A 19,666-nucleotide genomic window follows, 5' to 3' on the forward strand; every position below is an offset into this window, starting at 1 on the left:
CCGGATTGGCCTTTCTGAGTTTCCCTGGCAGTCCATTACTTACTAGAGATTTCTTGTCCACAAAGTTAACTTTCAAACTTCTGCTCTGAGTTGCGGCTCAACTTCTTCGACTGTTCGCGTCTCCATTCATTGTTGTTGTGAGTGACTCTGATTAAAACGCGTTGCTGCTACCTCCACTCACAGGGCTGAGCCCCGCCCCTTACCCAGCGGGATGGACACACCTGGTTGGCAAACAGACATGTCAATCACCTCCGTCCGGTCGCCCCGCCCCCCCACATCTGTAGCCGGTGAGCCCACGCACTCTACAGCTGGATGGGGACGCTGGAGTTCAAATCCTACTACGGTGAAGGCGCTGTCCGGCTTGTCTCTGATTGGCTAGTACACCTTGCCGTCTTCTTAAATCGATCATCGCATCGATCATCGATGCGATCATCGATTTAACAAGACGGTGATCGCATCGATTTACTTTGAGAGACACTTTGATGAGCCAATCAGAAGTAAGGTAGGGCAGAACGTGGCATCGCCATAGTAGGGTTCGTGATTTTAAAGCGCTTCAGCGCCATCTAAAGGAAAGAAATGTGAACATTCATCTAAACGCTGTCCCATTTCTTATCATTTATACCAAAATAAAATCTCGAATCCATTTAATTCATCAGAGTGCAAACTTTAATTTATAACTAGAGCAGATACATGGTGATATGTTTGAAATAAGGTCAAAGATGATCTCTGTGTTGAATAAAGGGGCAACATGTCTGCAAGATTTTCCTGCAAGGCCAGGAGACTTTATTCAGCACAGAGAGCTACCAGGACCTGCATGACTGATAGTCAGCACAGACAACGTCAAGTTACAGTTTTCTTCTTCTTCAGTTCTGACACTTCAACATGATTTTCTACGCGTTGCCACAGAGCAGTGTCTAAGCCTTTGTGATGAGGTGAAGCTCTGCACCTGTCCTCCTGCTGGTGTACAATATTTGCATGCTACTCAAACGGATATAACGTGTTCTTGCTTGAAAAATAAAGCAGAAATATAGTCGAAAGCTTCAGCCGTTTGCATTCCGCGCTACAAACACAAGGAACCATGCACGCAAAAGCACCAGAAATGTGTTTTCATTAAATACATTTGTTTTTCTCTTCTTCATAACAGCACAGTGATTTAGACTGCATACAGCATCGTACCTCGGCTTTCACTGAGAAATATGAGGATTTAGATTTGTAATACTTTAAACTTTAAGAGAGTACTGGTTAAAACATATAAAACTTCATTTAGAAAATAATCGAACACTGACAAATTGTGCAGTTTTGTAATACTTAAGGCAATAATATAAACATATATGAACAAATTATTTGTAACATTATTTTGAAGATTGTAAAGATTAAATGTAGAGCAAGCCGTCTGGTTTGGGTCGGCAGCTGTTAATCCATAGAACAGACAAACGCCAGGGTATTAACCATAGTATGAGCCCTTAAGGCAGTGGTTCTCAAATGGTGGGGCGCGCCCCCCTAGGGGGGAGCGGTGCGATGTCAGGGGGGGCGCCTGTGACCGCGGAGAAAATGTTTATTTGCCTTACGAGAGTAAAGTGTAATTGCACATCCGCTCCAGTAGTTGGCAGTGGCGCCCTGATTGTCAGAGTGCGCGCAGGGAGGATTAGCGGAAGAAGAGCGGTTGTAAACAATCTACGGTGGGAGAAGAAGAAAGACCTAACTTCCTCATTTTCTGTTGCAGACTAAAAAAAAATGGTAATAAAGTTATTCTTTGTTGTAAGTTGATCTATATTTCTTTCTTTTTCATAATTCTTTGTATGTTAATAAGGATACAAAAGTTTTTTGTTTTTTTTCGGGGGGGGGGGGGGGCGCGACGAAATGTTTTTTTCTTCCTAGGGGGGGCGCGACAGAAAATAATTGAGAAGCACTGCCTTAAGGGAATAAGATTCAAAGAGGACTTCGACATGCTTCTGCACATATATAAACTTGGTTGCATGGTTATCAAATACCTATTTAGCCAAAGTATTCCACTGAAGACTCTTCCAAGATTGAATGGATTTACCACAGTTTACACTTTACAGATGAGAAGTTTAAGATTAAGTTACTTGTAATAAATACTGATGGACTGTGTTTTTTTTTTAGTCACACAATTTTCTTCAGTGATGGTGGAAGTTTTCATTTAAGCAGGATATTGAACTATTCTAATCACAGAAGCAGCACTTAACATCCATTTTGAACAAGCAGTGATTCTTCTAGTTGGCCTCTGCTACCAAATCGTACCTGCAGAAACAGAAAAAAAATGAAATAGGTAAAGAAAGTAATATTTTAACACACAGTTCTTAACCCAAATCTATTATTGCACTACAAAGTTAACTATATAACGTAATATTAAATTATTACCATTGTGTGACAGCAGCCTTGAGGTCAATTTGGTCCAGGTCCAGCTGCAACTGAGAACAATGAGAAAAAAAAACAAAGGATGATGTTCCATCTTTATGAATTTCTGCTGTTTGATCATTATCGCTACACAACCACGGTTAAGTGCAGTCAGACATCGGTAATGATAAATACCTTGCCGATGAGCTCCCTCTCTCTGCTCATGAAGGAGACGCTGTTCTTCACAGACAGGTCCAGTCTTCGCTGTATGGACTCTTCCAGCGTAAAATCAAAATCAAATCTACAGACATGCAGAGAGAGGATGGCCGATTAACGTCCTCACACTCCCTTCTTGAGTGTCTCCCTTGTTTCTGTTACCTCTCATTGAATTCCGGGTTCAGGTCTCTTTTCTTTGTGGCGGTTCTCCTCTTGGTGGTGCTCTTCTTATCAGGCAGCAGAATGAAGGTGACATAAGAGTCTGCACCGTCCTTGGAGCACGACGCCAGTGCTCTGTGGGTGTCAGTTATTGCAGTAACTATGCATACAGTACAGAGAGCTCCAAGTCAAAAAGGACATGCTAAGAAGGAAGCGTGCGTCAAACAGAGACCTGCAGGAGTGGATGGTGATTAAAAGCCTGCTCTCCTCTGTGGAGTAGCCGATGGTGAGCTTCACCTGGCCCGCTGTGCTGCCGGTTTCACCAGGTCTGCAGACAGTGTAGAGAATAATGACACAAACCAGGAGGAAACGAACACGGCAGTATTTAAAGTAGAGGCTGTGACGTACACGGAGAATGCATTTCTCGGTCTGATGTCCAGATGTGATGGAACCCATCTGGGAATTACTTGCTCTCCACCGATCTCATCATCTGCATCCCGACGACACGCAGTCAGCTGAGTGTCCAGGAGCTACAGGAAGAAACACGTGGCTTAACACAACATCACTGCTGAATAACAATTTAGCTCACCTCTGTATGAGTACTAATTCACTGCTAGCATGTGGAGCTGACTATTCGTTTTATACAGGGTACCTTTGAGCTGGAAAGCAGACCCATACAGCACGTACTGCAGCATGCTGGTCGTGTAGAGAAGTACGCAGCAGGATTTATTGCCAGTACCTTGAGCATGACCTTCAGTAGTATCTGGCTTTCTGGCAGCGCTCCCTCGAGATTGAACCAGCGGTCCAGCACCAAGCCTAGATCAGTCAACACCTCTTTAAGAGGAAGCGTCAAGGACCCCAGGGCCTGGCCCCAGTTGTTGGACAGCTAAATGCATGCACAAAAAAACATTTATTATATGTGTGTTAAATGCCAGCCCCAAAATGAATGCTGTAACCAAATACAGGGTATGACTTCATTTTATCTACGTGACAGCTATTTAGTGTGAAGCGGCCGAAGTGAAATGTGGGAGTAGAGTAGGAGTAGGAGTAGAAATAGGGTTTGTGATAATGACCTTCACTGTGAGAACTTCATCTCTGGGGTCACGAACCAAAAAGTGGAAGGCTTCATCCCACCGAGGGGATGTGGACCGCTCACAAACCTTGGAAAGGACAGAACAGGATAATTACTCATAAATTATGATAATCAGGATAATTTATGAGGGACTCTAAACAGAGTTTTTCTTTTGTTGCAGTCAGATTTTCATCTAAAATATCTGAATCCTACCTTGGTTCTGTGTGAAACACTTTTGAGGATAATATCGGCCCCAGCTTTTGGTTCCTTTCCATTCTTCTTCAACTACAATAATAATAATGATACATTTTATTTGTAATTCTCTTTTTATTAAAAAAATAATAAAAATATAAAAATATCAGCGTACTACAAATGAAATAAGGAAGTAAAATCTAAAAGTCAAGGAAAATGGCACAAAGAGAAAATTATCAGCGTTGACTCTAGAGAACTAAAAGTCAAACTAGAAAAACAGTCAGAGTGCAGACCTCCGTCAAGCTGCTCATTCCCCTCATAATTGGATTTACACCATCCACATGGTGATCTGAATCATCATCAAAAGGTTCTAAATTGTTCTTCGTATTTTTATACACCAACCATGAAAAGTAAAAGTATATCAGATTTGTGTATTTTTAAGTGATGTTCAAATGTAATATTTTTTCCTGACCTCATTCTGGATCAGATCCAGAAGACATTTTGTATGATAATTCATATGGGACATCTTCATGACTGTGATTTTTGGTGAGTGCATTGAATGCATATTTTTATATCCAGACTGGTATCCGGATCGCTCAGAAAACTTTATGGGATCTAAGTTAGACCAAAACCCATCTTCAGATTTTTTTAAAATCCAGATTCATCGAGCAGTTTTTCCATAATCCTGCTAACAAACAAACAGACAAACAAACAGACAAGCGCTGTCAAAAACATAACCTTCTTGACAAACGTAACCAGTGGCTGGGACACGATGGTACAAACACTGGTATAAAAAAACAAATACTGCACTTTTGCACTTTTTGGGACGAGGAATCAGATAACAAAAAAAACAACAAATATCACCCCAAGGACTCATACAGTAGTTACGATCTCACCGGCAGGCCATGGGCACGCTCCACATACACAAAGAGCACTGCTGCTGATGGCACAACCTTGTTCTGGTATGACTGCTGGGTTTGGTACTGCAGGATCTGGAGGAGGTGAAGGACAGTGAGGTTTTGTAAGGTATGTTGTGCAATAAGAGTTAACTTTATTTTCACAGCAATAAAAAGCACCTGAGATGTTTTATTTAATGATGTTCAGCAGGTCTCATAAAAACAGCATTATTATGCATTTTAATTTCAATTGCATTATGCAAAGGGCATAAATAACATGACAACAAACAACAACATAACATGCAGAGGAGCTCCACTTCCTCTAGCAGCCTCTGTGTACAATTACAAAAATGACCTCCACATTTCTATTCAGATTTAGTTTAGTGCCTACATCCGAGCGTTATCCCGATGCAGTGTCATTGATGTTGGCCAGTTATGCCATTGCTGTGAGGAAGGTGCTAAATACAGAATCTTACCTGCTCCAGTCTGGGTATTTCGGAGCTTTTGGGCAGCCACTCAAGCACCAGATGAACTCGACCTGACTTCACATCATTTAGAGTATACCACTGTTTTGAGAAGAGTGACACAGAATGGTCTGAGTAAAAAAAAAGAAGTAAATAGTATGTCTTAAATGACCAGTTCAGTGTCGGTCGCACACCGTATCGCTGAATTGTGTGCTGATGATATCTCGTAGGTTAAGCTTGAACCTGCAAAATCAAGACTTAGTCAATAGTCAAATTCTTTTCAAAGACATATATTCTTTAAATCATTAGAACCATTTAGCCAGATTTATTTGTGTCGTAAAGCACCTCCCGAGGAAGTCATCCTGGTCGAGATCCTTGTCAAACAACTCAAACTGGATCTCCTGACCAGGAAGCTGAGTTAAAATCACCTAAACAGAGGAATAAAGATAATAATAATAATAATAATAAAGGTAAGCCTTGTACTTTCTGCAGAGTTGAAGAACAAACAGCTTGAGCATCAAACAATACCTCATAAAGCTCATTCCAGATGGGATTGAGGTTTTCTTTGATGGTGTGGCTACGATAAGTGATCCCAGCCACACGGATTTTGACATAGGGGTCGCTCTTCCCCTTTACCATTCCCCCCATGAAGTTGTCCTTGGCTATCAGGTTTTGGGCCTCCACCAGATGGATGCGCAACACTCCCTGTGGGAACAACAAGGATAGGGAATGTCACTGTCGTGTGTGCGTGTGTGTGTGTGAAAAGCGGCGCAACTATTTGGTTCTAGGAAACAGCTTTTACCTCAGTTGCAAACTCCTGATCAGGTGTGGTGTGCTGTGGACGTGTCGGTGGAGGTTTGGCTAACCCGCCGGGTCCCATGGGGTTCAGCTCTGACGGGATCCTCCCTTGAGCCATCCCAGACCCGGCGGCTGAGGGCCGAGGAGACGGAGTTGTAGGAGTAGCGTCCTCGCTCAACCACAGGACCTGGTAGGAGAAAAATAATTATTATAGCAAGCAAAACCAGTAAATTACTAGAGTGCATCCGTTTCATGCTTATTTATGGAACTTATTTATAAACACACGCAGTCAGGGTAGATTTAAATCTGAGATCTTGGAACGCTTTTTGTGGGTGTGACACTGAAGCATGTGCCTGAGCCCATAACATCTTTTTGTTAAGATTTCAAAGTCTTCAACGCAGAGTAGGGTCAAAAACAGACCTAAGATCCACGTCTCATATGCTACACTCCCTGACACGTGATTACGCAAAGGGTCAGCAATGTCCAAATACCAACCCGAAGCACTATTTTGACGTAGATGCGGCTGGCAGAGCCGGAATTCTTCAGCTGGAACCACTGATCCATGGTGAGTTCAGGGGTCGACAGAAGACGGATCAGAGAGATGGTCAGGTTGCCCAGGGACAGAACTCTGTCATCGTCTTTCACCTGATTCAAAATATAAAGAGATTGGACAACAGCAGGAAGGGAAAGGAGGGAGGAGCAGAAGAAGACTGGTTAAAAGGAAGTTTCTGGTTTCCATAAATGAAGTGAGAACGAGAGGAGACACTGATTAAAGCCAGAAGGAACATTAACAAGGCTTTCACTGTACTAATTACTACAACACTCTGGTACTATTTGTGAGTAAAATCTTCACAGCTGCTTTATTTGTTGTGTTCAGTCATTGATGAGCATGACTTACTTGAATGTCGATGTCTTGTTTGCGAGGATCCGGAATAAAAAAGGTAAACGCATCGCCCCACACAGGGCTGTTGGTCCCGTAGCACGTCTGCAGAATGCGAGCGGAAAGTGAATATCCCCACAATCTGACTGGATGAATCTAATACTAACCTTACTCTCTTTAGTCGTATCCTGAACAGAAATCTGCACCATTGGGCTTGGGTCCTTGTTACCTTTTCTCATCTACAACATATCAGATGCATCCACATCAGAAACAGGAGAAAATTTAACAAGTCCCATGAGAAGTCTGTTCGCAATAAATCTTACAGGCAGGTCATGAGCTTGATCGAGATAGATGGCTAGGATGGCGGCAGAGGGAGGATCAGCTGTCTTACTGGTCAAGTTCTGGTTCTTCTGGATCACCTGGAATAAGCAAAGAGCAGAATTTAATCCGAAAAGCCAAAATCCAAACGAGTAGCCACAAAAATGTTCATTTATAGTATCATAAAGTGACGATTAACTGTCTGTCATAATTTCATCTGAAGTTAATCTGTTTATTTGCATTACGGTGAGGTGATACATAAAACATACAGACTTAAAGTAAAGACATGTAAATATATTATTTCAAATCAGCACAAAAAAAAGAATTACTAAAACCAAGTACACAAACTCACAAAGCAGATATTCATTAGATGACAAAAGTGATCTTATTATAATAAATAAAACACTTAAAACTCTAAGAATACAAGCTGTTATGTGTGTTGTGTTTTATGTTAATAATATGTTATTGCTGATAGTTTAATCTTCTCTAAGAAAAAGATCAAAAAATTAATAAAATTGCTTCAAATGATTGGAATTTAAAAATAAATAGATAAATAAATAGGGAAAAACTGTGTCTATTTCTGCGTGACAATGGATTATTAAATATCCGGTCCCCAGATGTTCTGGTTGAGCGGGTTACGGTCTGTATTCCGTGTCGCCTCAATGTTTCCTGAAATCTTTGTCACATGTTTCCCATTTCTCCACGCAATGAAATTCTACAATACACAGAACAATACAAAAACAATTTTATTTTGATCTGATATCTAGTCCACATCCCCAAATCCCTGGCCTCACTGGCCATTAGGCTCACCTCACTCAGCCTGCTTGCAGAGGACAACAGAGAGAGCCATTCCAACCGCAGATGAACACTGCCGGATGGCACGTCCTTCAGATTGAACCACTGTTGACCAAAACCATGTCTCTCATTAAACCCATTTTCCACATCTGACTGATTTCTTTGACGTTGGACAGGATGGCAGGACAGATTAGGATCAGAGCGTATCACGTGGAGGCACATGGAGTCTACAATCACATGCTCAAAGGATTACTGCAGCCTCACTCGCATATTTTCCAACGTGAGACAGTATAATGACGGCAATGATGTCCTTACTCTGGTACAATAATACATCTAAAACCTTCAAATAAGGACCGCTACTTACATCATCCACAACCCTGGCCTTCTTTACAATAGCTAGATCCACCTTGACCCTGAAAGAGGCAGAAGCCATGAATCAACCAGACGTGAAGGGTCAAAGCTTGATGGAATCATGGCCCAACATGGAAATAGCGGAACTGGAACTGACATGAGAATCACAGAGAGACAGAGCATATAATGAGAATGAATGAGAATGAATCAGCTACCTCCCCAGGAAGTCATCCTGGTCTGGGTCTTTGTCAAATACTTCCACTTCCAACTCCTGACCAGGTACTTCATGGACAATCACCTGACACACGCACATAAAATGACAAATACACACAACAGATACACAAATATAGATACAGCCACACACAACACGGTAACTCAAGGACATGCAAAGAGAATCACAACAGCAAGAACATTTCACTATTGTGGTAAGTATTGTATATATTCATCACTTAATATTCATTCGGTGTTTGGGTGACAATTCTTTACCCAGAAAAAAAGAAAAAAGGCAAAATGTCCCTGAGCAAACAGTTTTTGCAAGAATTGCTTATCTGGGCAACAGAGGCTTCCTGCTACCATAGAAGATGATAAGATCTCTTATGATGATGAATATATTTATTAGATAGAATGTTAGAGTACAAGTACAGTCACACAGTAGCATGTATTACAGTATCTCTGAGCTGATATATTTGCTGGTAAAAGCAATGACACAAACACCACGCTATAACTTTGCTAACACCTTCTAGGAAGACCCCATTTCTATTGTGTTCTGGTGGCATTCAAAATGTCTTATAAAGCATTCATTGTTCATTCTGGTTACATTCCTAAACGAAGCCCTCCCTGACATACAGACACACTCCACTGGTGCATTTTATTGAAAGAAGGCAGAAGTTATTTGCTCCTGATCGATTGCGAACTAAAATTTAATTCCCCATTGCATGAGAGATGTTAGCATAAAGTTTGTCAAAAAAAATATTACAATGGTTTTTGAGTCTGGAAACAAAATATGAAAGGCAGACAGAAGGATGGAATCACTTTGTTGTTGGGGCGGGATCTTAAGGATGCTGTTGAGTCTGAAGCTACAGAGCGACTGATGGCGCTCATAACACATTAGGACAAACTATTATTACATACTAGTACATGTATAACTAAAACATTAACTGCATGCATCATTGTATGTGTTAAAAAGGTGAACCTCATATTCATGCGTCATTAATAAATATGAGACTTCTTAATCGTCTTGCATCTTTAGAGGTTTTCAGAGCATCCATAAAACCGATTAGAGCAAAGAGAAGATTTTATGAATGCAGCTGTAAAGCATTATGAATGTGTCATAAAACACTATTATATGCAACCTTCTCAGAAAGTTTTACCAGAACTTTTAGCTCAAACTGGTGGAAAGCGAAGAGCTATCAAGTCGTATATCACATTTCTACTTACATCATCCGCAGGTTCAGTCTCACATATTTAGCTTTTCTTTCCAGCCCCACTCACCTCGTACATCTCCCGCCACTGCGGGTTCAGGTTGCTGTCCACGTGATGGGAGGTGAAGATTTGGGTTCCCACACGCAGAACAGCATATGGGTCTGACTTCCCATCAATTAAGCCCTTAATGACAGTATCCTTAGCAGTCAGGTCCTCAGCCTCCACAAGGTGGATACGCACAACTCCCTTGCCATGTGCACAAACACACAAACACACAAACACATGGCGGAAGCAAGAAGTCAAAACATTAGTCAGCAAGTAAAACATTGGACTATATATATTTTTTTATTCAAAAGCCGAATTAGCTTGAATGTGTTTGCAGTTTATATGTAGAGACAGACATGCTCAAGTCAATGTGGGTGCATGGCTCTGCAGGCTGTTCATCATGGGGACATTTACCCTTGGTAGAGGGGAGCGGAGCTGTGCAACCTGCAGGTCAGCCACCAGGGGAACAGTGAGCCGGTTGGGGAGAACTAGGTAGGACGCGATTGCATCCATTATCATAGTATCCGACATGGCACTGAAAATGTTGGAGGCACACACAGACAAAACAGACATAATCTATATGCTGCTGGGGGTAATGTGAACATGAGTAAATAACATGACATTTAGGTTCCAGACAGAAAAACACAAAAGGTTCAACCTTGTTAGGTCTAGTTTTCTCACACAGTGCCTTGACATACAACAACAACAAAAAACATAGTAGTATATAAGGATGCAAAAACACAGATCAATGAAGAGAAGCACCGGCGTAACTCTGTTCTAAAGTAAATGAGTTTTCATTCAAAGTAAATAAAGATGACAGGAATTTCACACTAAGGCTACTGAAATCAGACCCTAGATTTTACATTCTCTCATAAAGGCATATTTTACTTCATATTTGTTAGCTATTAAGTTACCGGGTTTTATACTGTTTTTGTCATGTAACTTTTTTCTCTTCATTCTCCCTGAGTTTTCGCGTTTTCTGTATTCCGTTTTTTTTTTATTGGCTTACGTCAGTTAGACTTCAGTCCTATCAAACATTTGCCATTTAAAAGCATATTAAAACAAACACCAGGCAGTCATCTCAAAGCAGCCACACCCAAAAATTATTTCTACTCAAGATCTACTCACTTCAGCCCGGGGATATCTAACAGGTTTGTCAGCCCAGTCCAGTTGATGTCCAGCTTCTACGGCACAGATGAAAGTAAAGGAGCATGCATTCATATGTTTAGGCATCTAATAATGGCGCATGGCTTGTGTGGTTCTCTTTGGCTCGCCACTCACAGGCCTGCAGATGAAGAACATGGTGATCGCTCCAACCAGTGGCATGTCTCCGATCAGAGGCTCAAGGATCACACGCAGCTTCCCATGAAGCTGCAAAGAGGAAAGGCTTTCGGTTTTCAGGCCACGGCGACTATTAATGTAAAAATGTCTTCTTATTTATTCTTGTACCTGGACTCCTTTCACTCCGGCTTTGCAGAAATACTTTTTAATTTCCACGTTGACCTCGACATCACCAGCATAGCTGCAAACAGTGGAGCAGTGACAATGCCAGAGGCATGTTTAATCAAGGAACGCAGTTTTTTTTATATATATATAATTTGTTATACGCAGTAGCTGTTTTTTTCTTTTGCTGTTTATAAGGAAGCAATAATCTGCTGTAAAATAAAATATGAAAACCCATCCTGGTATAGAACATTTAATAACCTTAATATCTCGGTATCTGACTGTGCTGACTGGCTGCCTTATACACAAACAACGATAACCAATAATAAAGGGCCAAAGGCGATGCATTACCTCAGATACAAATCCAATATAACTTGTCTTCTGTCGAGTTCTGTGTGAGCCTTTACCCCGACTACCTTCACAGCCTGCCAACACAACAGCCACAAAGTAAACAGGCGTGCTCACATGAGCAAAAACACACACGAGATGAAACGCTGTGCTTGAAAGACAAGCCCTGCCTTTGCCACAGTTAAAAGCATTAATGACATTAATACACCGAGTTCAGCTGCACGGTCTTGGTTAGTGAATATTTACAGGATAAATGACTGCTTGTTCGATGGGCCTTTCAGATACCTTGTCTCCTATGTTGACCTTGGTGAAGCTGAGAGTCTGCAGATGAATGCTGGAGGCACGGATGGCTGGGGCGATGGTTTCTACCAGCAGCTTCTCCATATACTGGCCAATAAAGGGCCAGGCTTGCTGCACGATCTACACAACGGAGCATGCCATCATAAATCAATAGGACAGTGTGGAATCCAGCCAGAATGTCAGGCGACTGATCAAGGTCATTGTGAATGTTTTACGTTGCCATTTCCCAAATTTGCCAGTTTGGCATGAATAAAGTAATTATCTTATCTCATTTACAAAATCATACTCGTATGACATACGTAAAGCTACGTCGAACTACACCTCACTTAAAAAGGATCGTAGCAACAAGGTGGTGCACCCCCCGCGGACACCGTGGTCGTCCTAAACCTATGCACATTATACATTATAATTTATTATAATTAAAGAAGAAAAAAATGCATTTGATGATTTTGTTGTCACTCCACACATTCTCACACTCGTGTCAGCGTCAGTATTGCTGACTTCCAACCTCTCCTGTACATCATTTACGAACATTTATTTGTAAAATATACATTCTATGCATGTGCTGCTCCTCACAGGGTTATTCACTTCACCTTACATTAGCTTGCTTCTTTCAGACAGTAATTTCCACACGTTGTCAATATGATAAACGGCGGGCTGATCACATGCCAGGAAAATTAGAGGAGAGACGTGTGGCTGGTGAAAGATGAGGCCAGTAAATTCCCATTCTACAATCTGGGCTTCTGTCGCTGAGTTCATTATATTTTTCTGTCCAGAAGGGCACTTCATAATCTTGGCATTGGTCTTATCAGCCACTGTTGCCCTGTGTTGATGCCAGGCTACTGTACTGCAAAGACAAAGAGTTCCTGATCTGTTCTGAGCCGCTCTGCCTGCCTCTTAATTACATCAGTATATTATCTGCTCTGATGGAGAGGCTGCAAGCAGGAGGCGGGTCATTTTGAGTCCATGAAGGCCTCTGCCTTCATTTTAGATGTTAGGCCCTGGAGCTGCTGTTGGGGTTACCCGATAGTGAAGCACCTTATCTTTGAGTTATTGCTGCGTTGCTAAAAGTTCACGGGATTAAAGCAGGACATTGTCATACAAGGTGTTGAATGTGAGACCAGATTACACAAATGAAGTACTGTATACATATATCTGCACGCATCCCAATTAAGTCTGACAGGAAAACAACATACCTTATTAAACCATTCCACCTTCTCCACATCTGGAAAGCTGACCTGTGGACGAGTAAAACCGGTCAGAGACTAGCTCAAATAACGGGCGTAAAATGAACTCCCGTCCTGACATGAGTACCGTAGTAGGAGAAGGAATAATATTTCTGTTTGATTGAACATTTTCCCCAATCAAGACAGAATTCACAAAGCTCAGGCTCAGGCCTCCACCCTGCAGGTAACTCAGACAGGTCCAGATCCCAGAAGGTTTATTCACAATAAATCATTCATATCTGCTCACAACTTTTTGAGTCATCCTGCTAACAGACAGACAAACAAAGAGACCTATCTGGACTAAGCGTTGGTGGAGCGAGAGCAAAGCGTGTAACTAAGACTGAGTTCTGTTTAAATATTCAGGAAACCCACAATCACACTTAGAGTGCATCAGCGTTTCCTCCAAACCTAACCATAGAGCACGAGATGTCAACCCACACACACACACACACACACGCGCACACACACACACACACACACACACACACACGCACACCCACACACACACAGAGAGTTTTCTCTCTCTTGCTCTCTACCCAGATATGGTGGTCCTGGTCGCAGCACTGAAGAATGTTCATGAGTCAGCAGGTTTTGCCGGATAAATAATTTTGTCAGCAAAGGTTAAGCTCTCCCAAATGATGATGATGGCAGTCTTTCCACTAGACATCTAACATGTCATGCGCATATACATATATATATATATCTTTGCCTTGGGCATGTACCCTTGTAATTTATTTTAGTTGTGTTTATTTAAGAAGTCAGTAGATTCTAAACAGATATTTAAGATTCTATGAAAATGGGGAGTTGTGCACAAAATAGTCTGTGATGTGGCAGATCTACGTGCAGAGAAAGATCACGACACAGGTCCCTTACCCAAGGAGGCAAGTCCCTCACACTTTCGCTGGTGAAAGCCCTCTCGTTCTCCAGAAGGTAAACTGCAGATTTCAGCCTCAGCACCTTCTTTAAGCGACTGTGTTTCCAGCCCATGTAGATCATCAACCCGAGCAGGACGACGCTGATGCCGAAACCAAAATATCCGGCCAGGTACACTGGCAGAAGAGCCCCCAGGTATTTACCGAACGACCGCAGCACACCCGCTGCCCGTTCACCGGCGGCTGCGATCGTCGCCCCTCGCTCCACACCTGGATCTGCATCCGCGCTTGTCATCGCAAAGATCTGTCTAACTTCAAAGGCTCAGCCTGGTCTTCGGCTTCTTTCCTTATATAATTGTGCGGCGATCGCCATGAAAGATCGTCCACAGTTGTTGTATTATGGAAACCATCGATCAATCGCCGATCAATCGCGGGCTTCGGTCGTCTCGCTAATGGATCGCGGCTGCTCCGCCGTTCCGTTGCGCACCGCCTCAGCTCCGCAGGGCGCAGAGACGAGCTGCTCTGCGTTTCAGGTGCGTGTGAAGCATCTCTCTCGCAGAGAGGGCGGGTTCTGCTACATAAGAACCTGCTTCACACAAGATCAAGAGCGGACCTCCAGCCCGCAGCTCCCCTTCAGGGCAGCGTCTGTACCGGAGCGCGCCGCGCCATGCGCGTGCGAGACGGAGCAGTGTTTATTGAAGACACCACGGTTCACTCACAGTGACCTTAAAACCATCGTCGTTTTAAACTGTGTCAAGAACGCAGGCTGCTCAACCCGCTAACTTTGTGCCCTTCTTCTTCTTCTTCTTCACATAACCGGATTCGGTGCTGCTGCGTGCGCACGCGCGCGCGCATCTCCACTGCAGCAGCTGCAGCTTCGACAGGTCCATTGATAGAAATGTGGGTTATTATAGCATTTTCTGCTTTGTCACATTTGTCCTGTTTATGCACTAAAACAAATACAATCAAATAAAAGCCAGGTGAGCTTGTTTTTTTAATTCAGGTGCATTTCCCCCTCAACGGTGGCACAGTGGTTAGCACTGTTGCCTCAGCCAGACGGTCGCAGGTTCAAATCCGATTTGCGGCCTTTCTGTGAGGAGTTTGAATGTTCTCCCCGTGTCTGCGTGGGTTCGCTTCCTCCCACCACCAAAAAAAAAACATGCAACTTCGGTCCAGGTCGTTGTTGAAAAAGAGAATTAATTCTCAATTGGCTTACCTGGTTACATAAATAATAAAATAAAATCTTCCATTAAGAGCTTGTTTTCTACAGGGCAGGTTGAAATCCCTTCCCTGTTGCCTGGATACAGCCAATTAGCTATATTTGTTCTATAGGTGAGAGGTTTGTTGATCCTCTTTGCAGACGGATAAGTGCAAGGAAACAAGCAGAAAGTGTAGCACCAAAAGTCAGATCGTAACATTGCATATATAACAGTTGGCAAACACTATGATGGTGACAGGAAACAGCCTTAAAGACACAATCGAGTTTAAATATGGATCTTTGGTATTCCAGTATATATATATATTAAACATATGAGATCTAGCAATCAAATGCAGTTAATCCAAGTTATCCTCAGAATTCAATTGCATTTATAATCTCATGTGTCATGTGTCGATGGGGTATTATTTGAGCTTCATTCAGCAAATATCTTCCTGCTTAGGTCTACATTTTGCATATTTACATTGTATTGAACATACTTTTTTTTATTGTTGTCATTTTTAGATTTCTATGGCAAACAATTGACATTATTTGGCTGGACAATTTCTAAGAAATAGTTTTCGTGATTCTTGAGATTTTACTTTGAGAGTTTATATTATTTAACTGATTAGATCACGAATAGCAAAAAAGAGGAATCAACTGGTCTTGTTCAAGTTTTATTGAATACGTTTCAACTCTCATCCAAGAGGCTTCTTCAGTGCTGAGAGACTGGCACATAGATACTTATACTCCTGTTGGAGCAGAAAGCAAAGAAGGGACCGAAACCACCAAGGCAATCTCTCCCCAGGAGTATTAACATTTTCTTTATGAATGTTAATGCTCCCCTGCAGTCATCAAACCTGACTAACGAATCCCATGGAGTAATTTGCATCAATAAAGTGAAGGCTTGTTCTTCTTCTTAGAAGTATAGGATTTTACTGATGCAGTTGGCTGAAGGGGAATCAATTCTTCTCTATTTTGCGCAGGACTGAACATAATAATTATTTTCATCATGCATTGATGGATTTTTTATTTCTTTCAATGGTAAGAAGTGCAGTTACAAAGATCCAGAGTCCAAACAGAACACCTCACAATGTTTGGTGTTTTAAACCGTCCAACCGTCAAAAATAAAATAACAAATTTAATGGACAAATCAGGCATTTCTGATCTGAGTATACTTTGACCTCAACCTTTTTTTTTCATGAAACCCTGCCAGAAAGAGAAGTAGAAACCTTAAGTGTCTAAAAATAGACTTGCATCAACTTCCAGTGAAGTTTCACTACTCAGAATGTGTTGTATAGTTTGCATTTTATTCTGTGCTGTATTAGTTCTGCTGTGAATAGAGTATCGTGTGCTGCAATATTTTATTGAGATAATGGTGCAAGTAACTGCAAACAGAATATACATTTGTAAAACAGAGCAATAGAGGGGCTCCTGCCTCCTCAACGGTTTTACAGCATCTTCTCGGCTCAGAATGTCTTCCTTGAAGGGTGCAAGTATGATTCACTCTGTCAAATGAGCTCTGTGCAATAGCTTTCACATGCACTGAAGCAATGAAATGTGATTGTTTTCTTGATAGCTTTTGAGCAGTCAATCAGTCACATTTTCAAACCTTACAACAGAATACCTCCATTCTATAATATTCGTATTAATGTAGCATTCTATAAATGTCTTTAACTCCACTAGAGCTTTGGTTACTTGCTTGTAGATTGATGTTGTCAGGGCCTATCAAATATTTAGCATAATGCATTGCTGCATATTTAATTAATCAGACTATAAAGACAGCCAAGTTATCTCTACTTTGTCCATCAGCATTTAAGTTTACACTTTAATATAGTAGTGGGGAAAGGGGCTGTCACATATACACAAACAATACTGCATTGATATATAGGAAGACTGTTGGCCCAAGACAAAAGTGCTTTGACAGTATTTGAAGATTGTGGTAACCAATGCTACCAACTTAAAACATTGAGACACTATATGTAAGTCCATAATTATAAGAGCCACTAGATTTTGAGCTTGTATTTTGTAATAAAATATGACATGCAAATTTCGTTTAACCCAAAAACTTTAATCACAGTATAAACAGGAACAAATGACAAAATTTCAGGAACGAAGAGTCCAGAATGTCCCAGGGCAGGTCTCGGATCAGCTCCAGAGCGTCGATCTGCAAGGCGGATCCACGGCCTCAGGATAATGCAGGCCTCAAACGTCAATCTGGAGGGCGACTGGGGCTGCCCTGGTCGCGTCACAGCCATGGTGGAAGAGCCGTCTTACTTGGACCTCTGCCTCATCTTCCTCCTTTTCCGCTTGAGTCTAGAGAATATTTTAAACGACAGGAAAACTTTAATCCCTACAGAACGCAGCGAGGAAACCTCATGTTTAGTCGCTGCACTCGCCATGCTGTCTCACCTGCGCATGCGCTTCTTCCTCCACTGAAAAATAAACATTAAACTCTCGTTAAATCGTGGATTTCTTTTCCCAAACATGCAACCATTGTCAACCGAAGAGCGCTACGCATACAAATAATAAACACCCATTTGTTTAGCTCGAAGCATTGCTAACAGTGCGACAGCGTCTTTCTTGTCGAACTAGCTAGCTAACAAATGTTAGCACATGAAAAAGAACTAAAATGTGATCGAACAGCCATAAAACACAAACCTTAGCTCTCATGGCGAAGAAGTTAGACTGAAAGAAAAAGATAAAATAGGAAGGATCAACCGGATTGACTGTAAGAGGAGGAGATGAACTTGGATTCTGTTAACAACAGTAACAGATACCAACTGCCCAGGAAACAGGAATCGTCGCCACGAATGACGTCACTCTTCCGCGACAAGTTTATTTACATGGGTTGTTACGTCACTGATGGCGTACCTAAATAAATCATGGTAAAGAAAATAAATAAAAGTCTTGGTCAGGAAGCAAAGCAACAGGATATTTTAGAGTTGCTTTTTCTACTTGTTATTTGTATTTACGGTCAATGATGCAGCAAATGTTGCATTCAAATAAACTCGGGGAAAAAGACAACGTTCCAAACGTGATTGCTTTTACTGAGTAATTTCGTACACACAAATACTTAAGTCGACATTTCTGTCCGGGGCCAACGTTCCATTTCTGAACCCTGGAATAATGGAGGGTTTTTTACAGTGGGCAAAATATAATACAACTTCATGGTCTGTATTTTACAACCTGTAGCCAAAATCTGCACATTTTCCATTTAAATCTTCTATACTCAAATATTAGTAACATATTTTATACTTTGAGTCAATCTGACACCAGGGATAGTTGCTTCCTGAAAATACTTTGCAGAAAAACAAGTTTTTGTGTTGGGGACTTTATTTGTTGAATTCATAAATAACCCCTTGATAATGAAACCTTGCCATATCCTCTAGCGCCATCATCAGGCCAAACCTTTGAATTTATGAATTAATTAGTTAGTAATTTGAAGAGTGTATACTGTACTTGTGATTCATGACTTTTCTTGAGCAGTTCATAGATTTTTTTTTAAATCGCCATAGATTGTTATGGACACAAGCATGGATCACGTCAGAGTAAAATGGCCACGCCGATTGAGTTATGTGAATCGAGGAAATGGTGTATGATGTGAGGATGGATGTTTGAAATATGGAGTCAATTTGCAAGCAGCCAAATAACATCACCCCATTGGGGAATCGAACCCAGGTCTTCCACTATAATAACGAGGAAGCTGAAAAGTTACGTGTTGACGTACGTTGTCTTTAAGTAATAAAAGAAAAACATCATAGAATGGTTCATGGAGTTTGGACAAATTGCTTTACTGTTCCTCAAGATGCGTCTTGCTGTAAAATATTTGGCGGAAAATTTGATTCTTTTGACATAGAAATAGGTTTTATTGACTCCATTGTAGTCTAGTCAGTGGGAAGATGCAAAGAGGAGGATAAAATAAGCTGCAGTGAATCATAGTGTAATGGGTGCTACCTCGGGGTGGCGCTGCAGCCCGTTGGCCGCACATGGTTACAGTTTTTTTTAAATTGCTAAAACACAAAACACAATTCCCTATAAACCAGAGGTGTCCAAACCGTTCCGCCATCTCAGCAGCAGCTTAACTCACTAATGAGCTCCTTCTCTGAAATTGAATGAGGGGTTGATAATTAAAATTGGCTAAAATTGGTTGCACATGACCTCAAATTACTGTAAAAAAAAAAAAAACAATCTGCACGTTGCACTACTTGGTTTTGAACACAGTAACTTCGGGCTTTGAGTCAACGACGCTAGTTAGACACGGGCACTTTTTACGCACAATTTTAGAGATTGAAATAAACAGCCTGTCAAACGAC

General features: G+C 41.5%; 1 protein-coding gene and 1 long non-coding RNA gene across 2 annotated transcripts; both read right to left on the minus strand.

Annotated features, from left to right (window-relative positions):
* Positions 1 to 2,234: 2,234 nt before the first annotated feature.
* esyt1a (extended synaptotagmin-like protein 1a) lies at positions 2,235 to 14,450 on the minus strand. The gene is made up of 31 exons (XM_068745177.1): positions 14,157 to 14,450; positions 13,254 to 13,295; positions 12,043 to 12,177; positions 11,761 to 11,834; positions 11,416 to 11,488; positions 11,248 to 11,337; positions 11,095 to 11,150; positions 10,381 to 10,501; positions 9,991 to 10,167; positions 8,715 to 8,797; positions 8,513 to 8,561; positions 8,164 to 8,253; positions 7,359 to 7,454; positions 7,203 to 7,274; positions 7,054 to 7,140; positions 6,651 to 6,800; positions 6,160 to 6,342; positions 5,886 to 6,062; positions 5,703 to 5,785; positions 5,552 to 5,600; positions 5,370 to 5,459; positions 4,894 to 4,989; positions 4,019 to 4,090; positions 3,807 to 3,893; positions 3,473 to 3,619; positions 3,142 to 3,263; positions 2,966 to 3,061; positions 2,737 to 2,868; positions 2,554 to 2,659; positions 2,383 to 2,432; positions 2,235 to 2,262 (listed from the first exon to the last, which is right to left on the minus strand). Exons 1-31 carry the CDS (start codon positions 14,448 to 14,450, stop codon positions 2,235 to 2,237), a joined length of 3,207 nt encoding a protein of 1,068 aa, XP_068601278.1.
* Positions 14,451 to 17,400: 2,950 nt separating this feature from the next.
* LOC137908107 (uncharacterized) lies at positions 17,401 to 18,170 on the minus strand. Its single transcript, XR_011105958.1, has 3 exons — positions 18,012 to 18,170; positions 17,763 to 17,785; positions 17,401 to 17,666 (listed from the first exon to the last, which is right to left on the minus strand). It is a non-coding gene; the product is annotated as an uncharacterized lncRNA (long non-coding RNA).
* Positions 18,171 to 19,666: the final 1,496 nt, after the last annotated feature.

The sequence above is a fragment of the Brachionichthys hirsutus genome, chromosome 2, assembly GCF_040956055.1.
Source record: "Brachionichthys hirsutus isolate HB-005 chromosome 2, CSIRO-AGI_Bhir_v1, whole genome shotgun sequence".
NCBI lineage: Eukaryota > Metazoa > Chordata > Actinopteri > Lophiiformes > Brachionichthyidae > Brachionichthys > Brachionichthys hirsutus.

Coding starts and splice junctions, on each gene's coding strand:
- esyt1a (XM_068745177.1), bottom strand. CDS start 14,450: ATGACAAGCGCGGATGCAGATCCAGGTGTGGAGCGAGGGGCGACGATC. Junction 6,063..6,159: donor ATCAGGAGTTTGCAACTGAG/GTAAAAGCTGTT, acceptor TTGTTCCCACAG/GGAGTGTTGCGCATCCATCT. Junction 2,869..2,965: donor ATCACCATCCACTCCTGCAG/GTCTCTGTTTGA, acceptor TGACACCCACAG/AGCACTGGCGTCGTGCTCCA.